At 32.4% G+C, this 20,637-nt stretch overlaps 1 protein-coding gene across 1 annotated transcript in view; it reads left to right on the top strand.

The window, feature by feature from the left end:
• Positions 1 to 9,335, top strand: part of LOC115880981 — a 78,931-nt gene extending 69,596 nt beyond the window's left edge. Inside the window, exons 5-6 of the mRNA XM_030898326.1 lie at positions 5,481 to 5,792; positions 7,987 to 9,335. Of these exons, the coding sequence (XP_030754186.1) occupies positions 5,481 to 5,792; positions 7,987 to 8,197 (523 nt within the window). The 3' untranslated portion in view covers positions 8,198 to 9,335. The remainder of the gene's footprint in view (positions 1 to 5,480; positions 5,793 to 7,986) is intronic.
• Positions 9,336 to 20,637: the final 11,302 nt, after the last annotated feature.

Raw genomic sequence — 20,637 nt, 5'->3', positions numbered from 1 at the left:
TTAACGGAACAGGTAAAACGTTTTGAAATTGTATTGATTGCAGCATCTATGTATGGAGACAAAATTCATATAGGGCACGCGAGTCTAAAAACAATATAAATTCAGGTCTCCAATGTTCTAGCAACCCAGAAAGCGTGTATTATCATATTTTTATAAATCAATTATAATTTAATTATAATACACAAAAACCCATTTTTGCAATAAATTATTAAAATTGTATGTATGTATATCGCCAGAAGTCCATTTCGTTCGAAAAACTTCAATAATAAGTAATAAGAACTTGAGTAAGTTGAGAATAACGCAACGAGCTATGTCTATGTTAGGAATATCTTTCGGGCAATAAAACCAAAAATTGTATTATACAGACTACTAAAGTGACAGACGTAATAGGTGCCACGCCCTTTCTAATTCGAAGTTCAATAAAACACAAGTTTCCTTAATGCAGAATGAGTTACATAGAGGCCACTAGCTTTTTAATTTTAACAGCCTGGTGGTCGGGGTTCAAAGATATTAATAAAAGGGCGCCACGAGATTCTACTCTATGAACTCGGCATAAAAGATGTTACTATTAAGTAGACTTCAACACTAACCTCGAACTGTTGAGTGCAACTATCATGAACTTCAAATATTCTATAACTATTTGTACTTAAGTGACTCTAACTTAACTATGAGACTAGACTGTAAATAATACTACTAAAAAAAATGTTTAAGCAATTTATTAAAATATTAAAAGTTAATATTTAAAGAAATGGAAATGAATAAACGTTGAAAAGTAGAATACAATTTAAATCAAGAAAACTAACTAAAAGTTTGACGTCATAATCCCCCTTACTTAAACTAAGTACAATATCCTCTACTTTTAAGTCTACTTTACGGAACGTGCCCGGCTCGGGTACGGCCCGGTGTACCATGAATCAGGGTATCCCATTTTTGTGTGTTTTATGGGATTTATCGTTTTTAAGAGTATACAATGATTCGATTTTCACATTATTTTGCTACTTCTTTATGAAACCAAATATTCTACACACAAGTAGCATAGGAAAGAGAAAAAAACCATTAACCACGGAAAATTAACCCTTATTTAGTTGAATTTTACTTATACTTAACTTAATTAATTTGGCCAGAAAAATGACTTCAACGTTTGAGCGGGCATTATTGGTTGCCAAATATCAATCAGTAGTAATATCTATTATAAATTAAATGACCAGACGTGGTTACAGTATTTAGAAAGCGCTTATATCAGATCCGGCAATTTTATTCTTCGATCCTCTTTTTAGAAACATTTATGTAGAAATATCTGCTTTCTGTAGGTATATTTTTTTATGTAATATGAGCAACTTAAAATAATAATTAACATGTTCAAACATTTTGTTTGAGTTCTGTGTTTGGTATAATGAATTTATTCCACTTTAAAGACCCACACTGCATACCAACATTGCAAAATTTATAAAGACACTACCCATACAGCACATCAAATCACATTTACGATGTGTTTACATTATTAGATGTAGACACAGGGTGACACAATTCCCCCGATGTAAATATGCTACGTTTACACATTGTAGTTCAACACGTATGCACAAAGGTTAAACGTCCGCTTCACAATGTAGCCACAGTATAGCATTTACGTATACACAAAGTAAAGGCTGATTCATGGTACACCGTGACGGGCCGGGGCCGTGCGACGGTGAAGGCACGGCCAAACATTGTCAAATGGTATTTATACCTATGCATTCATGCTAAGCCGAGCACGGGCCGAGCTTCTACTAACGTGTCTACTTTACGGAACGTGCCCGGCTCGGGTACGGCCCGGTGTACCATGAATCAGGGTATCCCATTTTTGTGTGTTTTATGGGATTTATCGTTTTTAAGAGTATACAATGATTCGATTTTCACATTATTTTGCTACTTCTTTATGAAACCAAATATTCTACACACAAGTAGCATAGGAAAGAGAAAAAAAACCATTAACCACGGAAAATTAACCCTTATTTAGTTGAATTTTACTTATACTTAACTTAATTAATTTGGCCAGAAAAATGACTTCAACGTTTGAGCGGGCATTATTGGTTGCCAAATATCAATCAGTAGTAATATCTATTATAAATTAAATGACCAGACGTGGTTACAGTATTTAGAAAGCGCTTATATCAGATCCGGCAATTTTATTCTTCGATCCTCTTTTTAGAAACATTTATGTAGAGCTTCTACTAACGTGTCTACTTTACGGAACGTGCCCGGCTCGGGTACGGCCCGGTGTACCATGAATCAGCCTTAAGGGATACACAGTGTGTCGTCGGATACACAGTGCTTGTGTATAACGTCTAAACTATGTTTACACATTGCAGTTGTGACTACCGTGTGTATACGTATGTATTTTGCTTCGTATATACATCTTGTGGTAGATAAAACTACTTCTTGTTTTGTATTAAATGTGCCATTTTTCTTCCATAAAATGGATTAAGTGGTTAAAAAATAAAATTATTATATTTCTTTTTAGAAGTGTCTAGCCCGAGGTCTAGCCCTAGCAGTCAACTTTTAAGCTTGACCAATCAGGTTGGTTAGCGTGGTTATTTGAAGGGTGTAAATTTATTTGTGTTTGTCAAAAACTCTAACGTGATTTGTCGGGCTTAATAGTTGCCTGCTAGGGCTAGACACAAATTTTCTTTATATCATGGAACGCAATAGCACAAATAACACAATAATAATAATTATTTACACTGCAGAAACCAGAAGCAAGAAAACACTGTAAAAGAACAGAATTTGTATCAAAATGTATTAAAAATATAAGTACCTACTATAACAACATACTAGAATGGTAAACACTGGTATATCGCCACGATTTGGTGGACCTCGTTTAGTCATTTTTTTCTCCTCCTTTCCCTCCAAGCAGTTGGTTTGTTAGGATACTCATTCATCGAGCACTCTGTTGGACTTTGTTATATTTTATTTCCAGATTAACAATCTCACCCTTAAATTTTATATGAAACTGATTATTGAATATTAAACATATCTGTATATTGATCCATCAATAACTTACCGAATATCAGTGTAAAAAGTTCTGTGAAGTGTTTAAATCTTTCTATCTCTGGTTCATTTAGATTTTTATAATTTCCAAATTAAAAAAAAGTTATATTGCAGAGCTAACCTCTTTATCATTATACGAGAATATGTGGAGTTTTCATTCGTTGGAATCAAAATTTGGTAAATTGGGTATCGAGTAAGGGAAGAATCGCTGCTATAATATTAATAATACACTTAGGAAGGTGTAACAAAGTAATTAAAAACTTGCTTACCTTAAAATCTCTTTTAAATTACACACAAACAGCACATTTATATAGAGCTTCCGAATGATAAAACAATAATGGCTGCTAACACATACCACTCCTAGAAAGGAGAAAGGAGAGAGGACACCATGAGGGCTAATAAGATACACTTGGTCGGTGTATCTACGCTGAGGCTATCCGCGCGTGCGCACACCTTCATTTCATGCTAGAATGTAGACACAACAGTACACTATTACAAAGTGTCTATATACATATTTATATTATGTGTATATGTCACATTTTTACAAGGTGTATACTATAGGCACAACTATGATATGAAGTATCACACATACATATAACTTATACATTGTATATCTCATATACCGACGTCAGATTTCAACATTTTAATAATTATTTGTTACGTTACAAAAAACTCTTTAGAATCTTGAGTGCATACGGTATACAACTAGTAAACACTGTAACACACAATTCTATCAATATAAACCTGCGTGTATCTCATATGTATATGTTAGAACTAGATGAACACTTAGGTTCACTTTAACATATTTTGTTTCTCATGTGTCTTCCTTGTAGAAACGTAATTTCATTTGGCCGTGCTGTATGGGTATAGCGTGTACCCGCGACTTCGATCGCGTCGAATTAATCATTTGTGATGGTGATGATAAAGCAAAGCAAGAATTTCCATTAACATACAAACTGAATAAAATGTTCTCACATTTATGTCAGCATGAGAAAAAACAATATGGCGATATTATTATATAACTTGGTAATATTTGAAGGGTACTTTCATCTCGTTGGAATTTGACTTTCGAAAAATCCGTTTGCCAAAAATAAGCTTTTTACGTCAAGCAGGTTAAGCAGAATCGTGGTTAATAAATTACCCAACTTTTTGGAACACCCTATATGATTAAAAAAAAAATAAAATATGTAAAAAACAAAATAAATTATGCGTGTCGAAGCGCTTTCCCGAAAGACTAACCGTTTTTTAAATAACAAATATTGTAATATTTTAGGGGCGTTTTCATCCTCTTGGAACTTGAGATTCGAGAAACCCATCCTTATCGAACCTCTACACCCCACAGTCAATCCGTTTGCCAAAAATCAGCTTTAAACGTCAAGCAGTTTAAGCAGAATCGTGATTACTCAATGGTCATATTTTATGAAACACCCTGTATAAATTTATAAAAAATCTTAAAATATGTAAAACAACAAAATAAAATGTATTGTGTGTTTAAAAGTGTTTAAGAGTTTTTCCGAAAAACTCACCGGTTTTTAAATAAAAAATATTTTAATATTTGAGGGATAGTTTCACCCCCTTAGTATCCGAATTTCGAAAAATACTTTCTTATCGAACCTCTACACCCTAAAGTCAATCTGTTTTCCAAAAATCAGCTTTTTACGTCAAGCGCTTTAAGCAGGATCGTGATTAATCAATGACCAGATTTTTCGAAACACCCTGTATACATTTTTAAAAAATCTTATAATATATAAAAAACAAAATAAAATATACGTGTTTGAGCGTTTTTTCGGAAACTTGACCGTTTTTTAAATAAAAAATATTGTAATATTTGAGGGGTGGTTTCACCCTCTTGGAACTGGAATTTCGAAAAATCCCTTCTTATCGAACCTCTACACCCTAGAATCAACCTGTATGCCAAAATTGAGCTTCTTACGTTGAGTGGTTTGAGCAAGACCGTGATTAATTAGTGAGTCAGTCACTTAAGGATTTAATATATTAGTAGGTATAGAAAATCTAGGAACTAGTGGCGTTGCAGTCGAAAGGGTTTGGACTATAATTCCAAACCCTTCCGACTGCAACCCCACTAGTTCCTAGATTCAGTCAGTCGATACTACTGTCTGCTTATTAGTATAGATATATTGTTAAAAAAATTTACGCTCGGCGAAGGGGGCTCGTATCAGCTAGTAGGGTTACAAAGAATTAGAAGAAATAGAAACAAAATCGGGAAAATTCGGATTTCCCAAATATCTTTACAAATAGTCAGGAAGTTGTAGGGTTTTGCAAGTAAAAGTAACTCTTTTGGTTTACGTTATTCTCGTAATTATTTTATTGAAATGAGTTTTTATTCTGACTCAACGATTTATAATCCTTGTTTTCAAATATAATATTATTTATGTAGTACCTAACTAAAATCTGCAAAAATAGAGAATAATAGTTTTCCTTTAAATTTTTAGGTTCGATTTCGCCAACAAGAGAATCTACACCGCCCCCACCATTAACGACAACTACTACCTGCAGCGACCCAAACACAAAACCGACTACAAAGTTTTCCATAAAATTCCCTCCTCCTCCCTGCTCCTCACAAGTTACGACCCCTTTTACAGCCCGATCCTGTCCAGGCTGGACTCCATTTTCCAACAGCTGGGCCTGGGGAACGAGAAGAGCCCAGGGACGGAGCAGTGTCGAGAGAGACTGATCTGTATGATGTACGCCAATCCGGCCAAATACGCACCGTACAGTAATTTGGTGTCGGCTCAGCTGAGCAGGTGAGTTATTGTAATTAGAGTTGTATCTCAGATAAATTATTCATAAAATATTTAACTGTTTTAGCATAAAATGTCAATTTATTTAAAAATGATAATACAGTATTTCCTTGGGTCGTGTCTCTATAAGAACAAAAAGTATTTTTTGTGAAAGCGTTTCGAAATTGACTGTTTTTGATATTTGTTTGAGATTCGAAATGACATTCTTTTAGGCACTAGTATCTAAAAGTGACGCTTGTTTAGGCACTAGCTCCTAAATGTAAAAAATGAAACGTTAGAAACAATGAAAATATTTATTTATTATAAATCTTAAAGGTAAAATAAAATTATTTAAATTATTAAAGTGAATACAAGAAGAGAAACTTTTCGTTTCTAGGAGAAATCCAAGTTGTAGGAGTCGGGATAAGTAAATTTCTTTTACTGGCAATGCTGGTAGCTTCTGCTTCTACGTGTACTGCTTTTAATTTCTTATTTGGCATATCTTTCTGTCCCATGATTCTTTTTGCTATTTCGGTTTACTGTTTAATTGAATTTTCAATGTAACCTTCAGCAACCGAGCTTGATCGCCAACCTCCATGTCGCTTTAAAACTGTTATGTCCGCTCCTGAATCTGCCAGCATTGTTGCAGAACTGCGCCGGAAACAATGACCAGTGTATTCAATGGCGTTGGAGAGTCCAAGAAATTCCGCTATCTTCTTTGGCATACCTCCAATTGTATTGATTCCAACTGGCAGGGTACAGCATTGATTTTTTCGATACGTCAAGAAAAATCCCTAATGTGTCACATTGAGTGGTCGAAGTTTTGTGTAGTTACGAAATACATGTAAGAAATTGATACCATCTATTGGTCCCTCACTAATCGTTAACATTCCTGGAAAATGTGTTTTTGTATTCGGAATCTTCACACTAATAAATGACTGTTGATAGTTACAATCTTTAATGGCATCTACGGTTAAAAACGTGATTTCTTCCCTCCTACATGCTCCAAATACTCCAACGATTAAGACAACTTTAGCTAACAGGAATTCTTTGTCATCGGCTTCTTTCATAAAGCGTTCTATTTCCAGTTTTGTAAATACTTTTGATTTCTTTGCTTGATATCCGGAAGCTTTTCTTTTTTAAAATGCAATAAGGTTTGTGAAGCTGCTAATATCTACGTTTCTGTTCAGGTAAATCATGGTGAGGAGCATCGAATATTTACTCCACAGAGTTGACGGCTTTATGGTAGTGGATAACTTTAGGAAATAGGCTAGCAATACCTTTTCTGTGAACTTCTCAACATGTTATTCTTTGACCCAGGTGTTAAAGTTGTTGTAGGTGGTCTCGTATAAGTCTTTTCGACTTCTCGGTCACTAACGTGGATAGCGCAGTTTCAGCAGCTTGTTGAATATCCAAAGACTCATCATTCACTCATTTTTTCACAAAACTTTGTAGGAAATACGGCGAGGTTTCAACGTGAGAGAACTTTGTCATTAAACAATGCAGAAACAATGCCTTAGAAACCGATTACCAGATCATTTTAAAAAATGTTTAAAAATAAATAATAATAATAGCATGAAAATCTCAAATTATCCGCTTTCACAAAAAATCTTGTATGAACTTAGTTGCGAAAAGAGTCTTTTAAGCACTCGACGCATTGCCCAACTCGGTTTTCGCCCCGTTGGACAATTTTGCGTCCAGTGTTTAAAACGCATTCATTTCGCAACTTGTTACATAAATAGCTATTATATGTCTTCAAAAAAGTCCTATGGGTATTTCGCCACTGTAAGAAAATCTACAAAATAAAACAGTTATTTTTTTCATCATTCTTTTTTTCCCCTTATGAAAAAAGAGGTAGATAGACCCTCTAAAACATTAAGCGTTTTTTGTTGGTTACCAAAAATTTGTTTACGAGTATATAAAGCTACCGACACTCTGGTTTCCGTTTGGATTAAAAGTCATTTTACAAAAATTCACTTTTTTATTTTTTAGTTTGTGACGAAATATCCAGGTATTTTTCATAGAACAATTTTTAATAGCACTCTGTCTATATTATAAATAAAACTTTTTATAAGACACACAATTCTGTTCTGTTGGAAAGAAAAAAAACTGATTGAGGTTTATTTCTAACTTAATATTTAAATTTTCGCAGTAAAGCATCTATTATAAGCACTTACGGAATTCTTGTACACTAACAATGAATAAATTATTTTTCTAGGGAATTAAATGAATTAAGAAAACCATCCTCAGACAATCCAGACATCCTTCGATTCTTCAGGTACATGAAAGCTGCTAAAGATGGACAGGATGGCGAAGAATGTCTTGCTCATGGCGGTTGTCCCTCACTAACTTCTAACCAGCAGAGTCCAGCTCTCCTTACAACTTACAACGAGATCAATAAACTAGTTCAAGCCAGAAAACTTCAATAACAAGTCTTACATGTTATTAATTAAAAAAATGATATTTTCTTTGCTACCTTGTTAGGTGAAGTACGTAAAGCAAGCAAAAGTTTTACAATTTTTAAAATATAGCCATGCAAAGTACATGCTCAAGAATATTGGTAACCTACAAAAATTTAAATAAATTTGTATTTTTTTCTGGATGTGTATAATTAAGAACCACCAAAGAATTGTGTGAAAGTGTTTATCTCAAAATTAATATATACCATTAATAGAAGGATACTTTATTAATTCACAATAAACAATTTTATGTAAGCAGCTTTGGACTAAAACAGCAAATCAGTTTTTTTAAGTTATCAAATTATGATTACTTGGTTTGATACGACTTATATGTAATAACAATAATGTGTAAGGATTCAAATAGGTGTTTAATAGCAATTATAATATGTGTCCGATATCTAAAAGAGTATCAAATACAAAAAGATTGTGTAATGAAGGACAACTTTTATTTTATTTTCAATGTCAATTAAAGATCAATTATTTGGTGTTATTTAACAAATTTTATTTGAGGTATTTTACAATACTAGATTATTCCAACAAACTTCGTTTTATTTTGTTATTAATATCAATTGTGAATATATTTCGAACAAGTTGGAATTTATTTTCTTACTTTGAAATTTGAATAAAAAAAATAAATACAGCCTTAAAGAATATACAGTGAAGAGGAATTGGTATTTGTATATGTATAAGTTATCCTTGGTTTGATAATGTTTTACAAGTAAATTTTTCAATGTAAGTTCGCTTATATTCAAAATTAATTTCAATATTTTTTTATAAATTACTTTAGAACACAACTATGCATTCTAGAACTTAGTGAACTAAGTATACCTACTAAATATTAAGTTTGCAACATGTGAATAATCGTCTGGGTGGATGCAAACTTCTCTTAAAATTAAACTTTTAAACCCACTTAAGCAACATAATTTAAATGTTAGAGTACAATATTAAGGAACTTTATTTTAGTTAATCCAGATACCACATCCACACTTCCACTCCTTCATTAAATAGAAAATATCGTTAAATTAATAACATTTTATTTTTTATAGGAAGAAGTGAGAATCCAATATAAACTATTAAAATAAAAAAGTATCCTAAATAAAATTTAAGATCTTTATCAATGCTTTGATTTATACAGGGTGGCGCCTCTCATACGCCGCGGAGGCTCCAAGGAGAACGACAGTTTGTATTGAAATGAAATTTTGTGAGCACATGTAGGTTAATTCGGAGCACTTTTTAAAAATATAGAGAGTTCTACAGGGTGTCCCAAAAAAAAGTTACATATCAAAGTTGTGTTTTTTGTAATGGAACGCCCTATATATGAATTGATTTTCGGATTCTGGGAGAAAAATAAAGGTGAGTTTTATAAGAGAAGTATATGATTAAAATGTAAGGTTTTTGACATATTTAACATTTTCTAGAAATAAAGAACAATTTTTAAATTACAATAAAAGCTACTTAAATTGAAATTTATCCGGCATAGCCTAATATGTAGTTAAATTAACTATTGTACTTTAAATCAAATTAAAACTTAATCCAAAAAGTTATACAGGGTGAGACAAAATTAATATTGAACATTGGTCATCTTTAAAAGCATGTTACTCTCTTATTTTAAATGAAACACCCAGTATATTATTCCGATATTCAATGGAGAATTCATGTCTCTTCAAAATACTATTAAGGTTGCCTACCCTACAAACAAAGATTTTCCTAGATATTTTAATTTACATGATTTGATCTGAGTAGATCTTTATTATTTGATAAAATCTAGGTGGCTGTGATATGGTCTGACGTTACTTCAACATAGCTGTCTAATTAGTCCAACTTTAATAACTAGTTATCAGTTTGTTTCAGTTAAAACAAAAAAATTTCTCAGAAATTTGCCGAAAATGCAAACATATCCTACATCAGAGAATTGATATGATTCTATTAGTTGGTGAATGCAGTGTGCATTCACGAATTAATAGAATACTTAAACGCTCCTGATTTTATCTAGTCTGGGTTCCTTTAATTGGGATATGTTAAAGATAGTGTTTACTAAACTGGACCAACTAGTGTCGACAACATGAGAGAAATTATTGTAGCTGTTTTTCGAGGTAGAACTCCACGTATGCCTTTTAAAATGAAAAGATTCTTTTGAAAAGACAATCATTTTATGCAGTTAACAGGATAGGAAGCATTTTGAGCATTTGATTTCATCTAGCTAATGTTGGTCGTATAGGTTTATATCTAATTTTAATTCTGTAATAATTAAAATATGTTTTAACGTGTATCTTTTTATTACCCTTGAGAATTTTACTCTACAATCTTTATTTTTTTGTTAAATTAACAAAAGGTATATCACACAGCCACCTAGATTTTTACAAATAATAAAGATTTACTGACGCAAAATCATAAAAATTAAAATATCTGGGAAAATCTTTGTCTGAGGGGTAGGCAACCTTAATAATATTTTGAAGATATATAAATTCCCCATTGAACACCAGAAAAATATACTGGATGTTCCATTTAAAATAAAGGAGTAACTTGCTTTTAAAAGTGACTAATGTTCCATAATAATTTTGTCTCACCCTGTATAGCTTTTCAGGTAAAATTTCAATTTGGTTTAACATACAATGGTTACTTTAGTTCAATATCAGGCTATACAAGGTCAACTAAAATTTAGATAGCTGTTATCGAAATTTAAAATTTACTCTTTATTTTCACAATATGTGAAATACGTCAAAATCCTTAGATTTTAGGTATATGCTTCTTTAATAAAATTCACCTTTATTTTTTTCCTAGAATCCGAAAATCAATTAATATATAGGGTGTTCCATTAGAAAAAACACAACTTTGATGTGTAACTTTTTTTGGGGACACCCTGTATAATTCTATATATTTTTATAAAATGCTTTCAGTTAACCTACATATGCTGCCAAAATTTCATTTCCATATAAACTACCGTTCTCCTTGGAGCTTCCGCGGGGTGTGAGAGGCGCCACCCTGTACATATCAAAATATATTTGTCTAATTATTGTATATCTTGGGCTTATTGTAATCTTACCATTTTTTTGGTGCATTATTTAAAAACATAATATTCCAGAGCTAATACATTCCTATTAACTCTTGTAGCATAATTATTAATGAAATTAAACATTACATCTTGGATATGTCATATGTGATGATTCTTTAGTCTTAAAATTAATAGATGATTTACAGAACCAACATCAAACAATTACATTTAATATCATGTAGTTACTTACATCTCGAAAGCGTTAAACATATTAGAATAACAATATACAGGGTGTTTCAAAACAAATGCGAAAAACTTTAGGGGGTGATTCCTTGTTCAAAATAAAGGGTAGTTTGCTTTATAAACGTTGGGTCAAAAGTCAACCATTAGGGAGATATCGCGGTACAAAGATGGCGGAAAAATAATGTTTTTATTTTTTATCTTGAAAACGAATAGAGATAGACTAATGAAATTTTATGGAAGCATTACTGTTATGAAAACACCCTTTCATGTAATTTTTTTACTTTTTTAAAATGAGTGGAAGGGGTTGAAATAAACTACCCCTATCATTCTTGTTAACGAAGTTTAAAGAAAATTCTTATCAAACACATGCAAATACTTTAATTTGGATAGTTTAGTTTGTTTAGAAACTTTTTTACCTCTTGTGTTTTTTTGATAAAACTCACCGATTGGAAATTAAAAAATAAAATGTAAAGCATTACATGTCTGGACAAAAAATATTTTTAGATTAAGAATCTAGTGATAATAATGATAATAATAATCATCTAGATAATAACGTATTGCAGTAGAGTAATGTCAAATAAAATAATATTAGGAAAATCCTAAAAAGTAACAGCGACCGATTTTTTCCTAAAAAAATTACAGCAGCCCACTAGATTCTTTATCAGAAAATGTTTTTTGTCCTGACATGTAATGCTTTACATTTTATTTTTTAATTTCAAATCGGTGAGTTTTATCAAAAAAATACAAGAGATAAAAAAGTTTCTAAACAAACTAAACTATCCAAATTAATTTTTTTGCATGTATTTCATAAGATTTTTATTTAAATTTCGTTAACAAGAATGATAGGGGTACATTTTCTGATAAAGAATCTAATAGGCTGCTGTAATTTTTTTAGTAAAAAATCTAGTCGGCCGCTGTTACTTTTTAGGATGTTCCTAATATTTTTTCATTCGACATTACTCTACTGCAATACGTTATTATCTAGATGATTATTATTATCGTTATTATCACTAGATTCTTAAACTAAAAATGTTTTTTGTCCTGACATGTAATGCTTTACATTTTATTTTTTAATTTCCAATCGGGAGTTTTATCAAAAAATCACAAGAGGTAAAATAGTTTCTAAACAAACTAAGCTATCCAAATTAAAGCATTTGCATGTGTTTGATAAGATTTTTCTTTAAATTTCGTTAACAAGAATGATAGGGGTAGTTTATTTCAACCCCTTCCACTCATTTTAAAAAAGTAAAAAAATAACCTGAAAGTGTGTTTTCATAACAGTAATGCTTCCATAAAATTTCATTAGTCTATCTCCTTTCGTTTTCAAGATAAAAAATAAAAACATTATTTTTCCGCCATCTTTGTACCGCGATATCTCCCTAATGGTTGACTTTTGACCCAACGTTTATAAAGCAAACTACCCTTTATTTTGAACAGGGAATCACCCCCTAAAGTTTTTCGCATTTGTTTTGAAACACCCTGTATATTTTCAAAATATTCTCTATTAAATTTAACAACATACTTAAACGTAACTAGTCAGTCGAGACTACTTTCTGCTTAAAAATTAATGTAGATATTAAAAACACTGTAAAATTTGAGACTATGAATTAATCAGGATCGATTTAACAGAAGATTCGTGTCAAATCAAGTAATCAAAATTTCACTCTAAAGCTTAGATCAGCTTCTCCACTTGAATAGGATCTTAAAATTTTCCTCATTTTCAATGATAAATAATTTTGTTGATTCATTTTGACTGGAGATCAATTATTATTTTACTTTATTTATTTATTTTTTATTTATTGTAATAGGTTAAGATTATTTTTAAGTAAAGTTGATAATAAGTGTATTTGTGTAAATAAATAAAATACATATAGATATTCAATTTATTTTTATTATAAGCAAATATTCTCAATACTTACCGTAAACCGGGGTAACTTTGGTACGATTTTTAGGGGTTTTTGTTGATATAATCCTAAATAATTTAAACCTAAGCTGTGTCGTTTAATCTTTTTATTATAACACAAAAATTCGCCAAAATATGAAATCAACATTAAAGTTCTATTTAACTTTAGTTATTGCACTATAAAATTATCCTAAAGTAACCCCGTCTGTTTGTGTAACTTTGGGACAGATCAATTTTACACGTAAATAAAAAAGTAAGAGACACAGCTATACAGGGTGAGTTTCATACGATGTTCTCTATGGGTATCTCGGAAACTACTAAAGATAGAGAATCGGTTAAGTGGAGAAAGAATTGCAGTTTTGTGGGGTCATAAATATGCGCCTTTCGGATTTTTTGAAAAAGTTCATGGCTTAGTAGATATTTTGAAAAAAAAAACAAATTTCGGCTATTTTAAAATTGTCCCTAATTCCATTATAATCTATTTTAGGCAAAAAAATTTCAGATAAAAGTTGTAGGTAATCCTTAATGAAATTGTGTCATTTTTGACATATGATACAAACATATGTTTTTTTAAATGGAAACTAGTTGGCTATGACTTCATAACAAAACTACTTTAGTTGGCTATAACTTCATAACAAAACCACTTTAGTTGGCCATGACTTCATAAAAAGCGTCATTTTTTAAGCTTTTTAGCGATATAAGCTATAATAGGTTTTTTTTTCGAAAAATTACTGAGTTATAGCCAATTCTTATCATTTTTAAACAATTTCACTTAGTTCGCCATGGAAACAAGTTCAATTGCCATTGCTCTCAGAAATGTGAACCCTTCACTTTGTAATTTAAAATAAACAAAAATTGTAAGTATGAATTTTTCAAGTGAAGAAAAGCATTTAGATACTCGCGCATCAATAGAGTGGTCCCAACATGACTTTCATTATGCTCCCCCCATAATGAAAGTAATGTTAAAAATTATTTATATTATAATTATATAAACTCAGGGATAGGAAGAGGTGAATTAATTGCATGGGCCTCCTCGATCACCTGACCTATTCCATTTTAGAATTTTTATGCAGTATGGTTAACCATAAGGTTTACAAAAAACTTATGAATTAAGGGAGGTACTCGAAGTGGCGGTAAGAGAAATGTTTAATTAAGTCGACCGGTCCTTCTCTGAGAATAGGTAGTAATTCAGTTTTAAAAAAATGCAACTCAAAACAATGGCGGATTTTTTGAATTCTGAAAATAACTTAAAGTGTATGTAACGATATTTTTTTTCAGTTTTAGTTTGTGTAATATACATTGTAAAGAACTGCTTAACAACATATTCTGACTTTTTATAAGTTATAAATCCAATAAGAAAGAATACCATGCAATCTAAGTGAAATTAGTCAAGAAAGATAAGAATTGGCTACTAAAGAAGATAACGGCTACTAAATTTATAACTTTTCTAATATGTCTTGGAAACCCTTCTCTAAAAACCGTAACATTCACCGGTCAACGTATCCTCGAAAAAGTATGGCAGAAAAAGTATCTCAGAAAAAGTACCTCGAAAAAGTATCTCAGAAAAGTTGAACCAATAATCCTACACGCTTTTCTTCACGTATTTACAGTTTTTGTTTATTTTAATTTACAAAATTTGGATGTGACAGCTTCACATTTCTGAGATCAAAGACGATTAATCTTGTTTCCATGGCTAAATGAAATTGTTTAAAAATTATAAGAATTTGCTATAACTCAGTAATTTTTTCATGAAAACATATTATAGCTTATACCGCTGAAAAGCTTAAAAAATGGTACTTTTTATGAAGTCATGGCCAACTATGGTTTCCATTAAAAAAAAACATATATTTGTGTCATATGCCAAAAATGACAGGCTTTAATTAAAAACAGAGGACACAATCTCATTAAGGATCTCATTATCTACTACTAACTTTTATCTGAAAACTTTTTGTCTAAAATAGCTTATAATAGAATTGAGACAATTTTTAAAATAGCCAAAATTTATGTTTTTGGAATATTTTTTTCTCATATTTATGACCCCACAAAACTGCAATTTTTTCCCCATTTAACCGACTCTCTATCTACAGTAGTTTCCGAGATACTCATAGCGACATCGTAGGAAACTCACCCTTTATATAAATTAAGCTAAAAGAGTTTGAGACAATATATTTTCGTAATATTAGACCAGTAGATGTATGTTTCTTTTAAAAAACTGAATAAGAAGACAATATTTTTTTACTAAAGAAATAACAATTTGCTATCTGTAATTGTCAGTTCTTTAGTAAAAAAATATTGTCTTTACCCTGTACTTTCGGGTTCCTCTCAGGGGTCGGGTAAAGCGGGTGTGTGGCTGAAGAAAATATATATTATACTAGCGTGTACCAGCGACTTCGTTCGCGTCGAATTAATCATTTGTAATGGTGATGATAAAGGAAAGCAAAAATTTCCACTAACATACAAACTGGATAAAATTTTCTTACATTTATATCAGCATGAGAAAAAACAATATGGCGATATTATTATATAACTTGGTAATATTTGAGGGGGTAGTTTCATCTCGTTGGAATTTGAGTTTCGAAAAATCCGTTTGCCAAAAATAAGTTTTTTACGTCAAGCTGTTTAAGCAGATTCATGGTTAAGAAATTACCCAACTTTTTGGAACACCCTGTATGATTTTTTAAAAAAATTCAAAATATATAAAAGAACCAAATAAATTATGCTTGTCCAAGCGTTTTCCCGAAAGACTAACCGTTTTTTAAATAACAAATATTGTAATATTTGAGGGGCGTTATCACCCTCTTGGAATTTGAGATTCGGGAAACCCCTCATTATCGAACCTCTACACCCCACAGTCAATCCGTTTGCCAAAAATCAGCTTGAAACATCAAGCAGTTTAAGCAGAATCGTGATTACTCAATGGTCACATTTTATGAAACACCCTGTTTCATAAAAATGAACAGATTTGTTTCACAAATTCATCCATCATAAAAACATTATTTTTCTTATATTTTCGTATAACGATGACCTCCTCAACGAACTGTCCACACTGTGTTTTTATTGCCTAGGATATTCAGACGACATCGTAATTGTGGTCAGGGGCAAGTTTTCTGATATGATATCAGAAAGAATGCAGACAGCCCTAAACAAAGTTGACAAGTGGTGCAAACAAGAGACTGACAGTCAATGCTCAGAGACTGGCAGTCAATGCTCACAAATTGTCAATTTTGCAAAAAAGATAGTACCAAAAGGCCTACAACCACCAGTGCTAGGAAAAACGGAGATTTCATTTGCCAAAAAAACAAAGTATCTTGGGATATTTTTTGATCAAAGGCTTACATGGAATACTCACATAGCGAAGGCAACACAGATGGCTGCCATCTCTTTAGGTAGGTGAAGAAGGATGTGTGGAAAAAACTGGACTTAACCCTAAAATGACTCTACGGCTATACACAAGGGTAGTAAGACCCATGATAACCTACGGGTCGGTGGCGTGGTGGACAAAGACATCGCAAGTGTGTGCGGTAAGGCTGTTAAGTTCCACACAATGGCTTGCGTGCCTGTGTGTAACTGGGGCCATAAAAAACCACTCCTACAAATGCGATGGAAGTCTTGTTGAACTTACCACCACTACATATTTTCATACAAGGCGAAGCCAGATCTGTCATGCACAGGTTAATTCACGGTCAGCAGAACATAAGCCAAACGCATAGTGCTGCTAACCCGAAGCTAATCGAAGAGCTAAAAGCAGACAAAGTATTGGGATTACCAATTAATGCAGCAGCTACAAGGTATAGCTTCAACAACAAATTTAATATAACCATACCAGGAAGGGAAGACTGAAGTAAAGTTGTACCCATTCAAGCTGAGGCAACCTGGTATACAGACGGCTCAAAAATGTCAGAAGGCGTAGGAGCTAGGATAGTAGGGCCGAAACAAGGGAAATACTTCCACGTAGGCCTATCTAAGAATGTCACAATTTTCCAGGCAGAAATAACGGCAATCCACTATTGTGTAGAAGAAATAATAAGGCAACAAAGCACAAATCGTTCTGTGGCCACCTTCACAGACAGCCAAGCGACGCTAAAGGCACTCGGCTCCGCGGGGGTCAATTCTAGACTAATGTGGGACTGTGTGCGTGCTCTGAATACTTTGGGCGAACGTAGCACTGTTACGTTGGCCTGGGTATCAGGGGACGAGGGTCACAAGGGTAACGAAAAGGCAGATGAAAGGGCCTAGCAAGCCTCATCTATGCCATTCATAGGCCCAGAACCCTTCTGCGGCGTTCCAAAGGCGGTCACGAGAATGGCCACGGAACGATGGGTGGCCAACAAATCTCTAGAATGGTGGAGAAACTCACCAAGGCAGAGACTAGGGCAGGACTATCTAACAGAACTGCCTCTAACAGAACATTCGCCAAAATTCACGGTAGATTTGATAAGCAAGGACAGAAAGACAGTCAAAGCTGTAGTAGGTCTACTAACAGGGCATTGTAAGCTAAATAGGCATTTAAAGCTGATGGGACTGACAGACGAAGACGAAGCTATGTGTTGGTTTATGTGAAGAAGAAACGTCAGAACACATTTTATATCGGTGTGACAGCCTGGCAAATGCGCGGTTCCCGGTAATAGGCAATCATGATGAATACATAGAGGGTTCAGTCTACAAGTTGCTAAACTTTGTGAGAAGGATAGGACTAGAGAATGTAATCTAAGGATCAGAAGAGGGCAACAATAAATCTGAGAAGGTCGCAGTGGATCAGGCCGAAAGCCACCTCTAAGAATCTAATCTAATCTGAGTATAACGATTATTTAGGTACTACGAAAATTTACGACTTATTGTCTAAAATATTGTAGAAAAAAAATGTATTATACTTATACTACTAAATAAGGTCAATATATGTGCACCCTAATTTTGGGGATCGGGGAAATTGTTTCCTCTTTTAATCTTTTGTAATTCCGTGATCTGGGTAAACGACGATATCTACAAGACATTTTGTTTTCTTATTATACATATTTAATTTCTTTTTACCGACATTAGGTGTACTTTTACTTATCACTAGCCTTAATAATAATTAAAATTCACACATGCAATAAACTAAATAACTGCTTTAAAAAGAATACTTCCAACTTTAGTACAAAATGATATTCAGGCTAGAACACATACTGAACAATTCGTAGGGCAATAATAAATAATGCAACAATAAGCAAATATGAGTGAAGTTAACATCTAGAAAAGCAAAGACCGGACTTTCAATTTAAATGTTTTGTTGACTCTTGAGTGAAAATAAGTCATGAGGACACGACAGTAAACATAAAAATCATTTCTATTTTTGTAAAGCTATTTTCCGGAAAAACTTCAGACAACTGTTGTCGATTATAAAAAGGTTCAAATAAATAGTAAAATGCGATACAAAATTCTCTTGGATTTATCGAAGAAGCACTTCAAGTGCAAAGAAAGGTATCGATATACATGATTTTCAACTTTGAAAGCATGTTTAACGTTAAACTTACTCGAGAATATATTCTTAAAATAGGAACAAGATATGAAATATTAAAAAAAATATATATATAAATATATATATTTAATATTATTTTTCCATAGCAACTGTTAAAATTGCCTTATATCTATCAAAAATAGTAGATAAAATAGTACTTTAACAGCAAGGGTAGATTAAATGATACTTTATAAGCGAGGATAGGTTAAAAACTTTATTTTTTCTCGCACGTTTTTTAATTGCTTCTATTTTTGAAAAATCTTGTATTCCTTTTCATAAGTTATTCAGGATTTAAATGGAAGTATAGTTTGGATATGGCGTTTGTCGCCTCAGCCTGAATATCTATTTGTAATTTACTCATTTCGTTTTGATCCATTTCTGGCTCCAATTCAATCAGCAATCGACACGAAAGAGAATTAAAAAATATTGACTCAAAACTGACAAATAAAGAGACAGCTATATTTATTTGTCAAATTACATAGAAACCAACGCCAACCCAGCACAATATTTTTTCTACTCGTAATAAATTCCTTGAAATAATACTTTCTGAATGTTTTTTAAAACGTAACTCGCTATAGAAAAAAATATTGTTTTATACACGACGATAAAATTGCATTATCGTCTCCCGAAATTAATTCACTCGCGATTTCATCGCTCGTGAATAATTAATCTTTTCGATCGACGATAAGAAGACGACCATTTTATCGTCCTATAAAAAACTAAAATTTTGTTGTATTATGATATGTAAAACTTAAAAAAGCATCCAGTGTGTCGATGTAGTTGGAAAATTAGACAAAAATTACAATTGAAGGGGCAAATATATGCAATTAAAAATATTTGTATTTTACCCACTAGTAGATTTTACAATTGACACCTTTCACTGTAGAATCAATTAATTGCTTGTAGCTGGTTTAGCTAGAAAAATTAACTAGAGCATTCTCATAACTTAACTAATATCAAAAATGTCAAACATGAAAAATTAATGCCTTAAAATAAAAATTAAAAGTAAGTGCTAAATAATATACCTCTCATACGCCGCGGAATCTCCAAGGATTTATATCGAAATGAAATTTTGGCAGCATATGTAGTAAGGTGGAGTGAAATTTTTTTTTTACTAAACTAATTGGCACTATCTACCAAAAGTTGCCTTTGCTATAGTAGATAACCTCTAATTTTTTTCAAAATTTTAAACAAATGTTTTTTCCCCGCCGCTGGACCAAAAAAAATCTTTTGTTACTAAATTAATTAGCACTATCGACCAAAAGTTGCCTTTCCTATAGTAGATATCCTGTAATTTTTTTCAAAATTAATAAAAAATGTTTTCATTTCCCGCTGCTGAAAAAACGAAAATATATCGAAGATCCATAGGATTGATAGGATCCAATATTCTAGCAATAGGTTGCGATGGAACAGTTGTGAACACAGGCAACATTGGTGGTGTCATCTGTTCTTTAGAAAAGCAATTGGGGGACATTGGATTATCTGTCAGCTACACTCAAACGAACTTCCTTTAAGGCATTTCATTGAAAAATTAGATGGAACTACGTCTGGTCATAGAGGGTTCGCGGGAGCTATCGAAAAAAAAAATAAAAAGCTGTGACTAGTTACCTGTCGTAAATTATAAACCCATTAAATGTGAACTTCCTGAAGTAGATAGAGGACAACTTAGTACAGACCAAAAATATCTCTCTCCACCGCTGTGAGAACAGGTGAATTTCCTGCCAGTTTTGCCTCTAAGAACCATGGTAAATTATCACATGCAGGATGGCTTACCACCG

Source organism: Sitophilus oryzae, unplaced genomic scaffold, assembly GCF_002938485.1.
Source record: "Sitophilus oryzae breed Bouriz unplaced genomic scaffold, Soryzae_2.0 scaffold_168_pilon_pilon, whole genome shotgun sequence".
In the NCBI taxonomy this organism is placed as follows: domain Eukaryota; kingdom Metazoa; phylum Arthropoda; class Insecta; order Coleoptera; family Curculionidae; genus Sitophilus; species Sitophilus oryzae.
The sequence above is the reverse complement of the archived record's forward strand: the minus strand, read 5'-3'. Positions and strand labels throughout refer to the sequence as shown.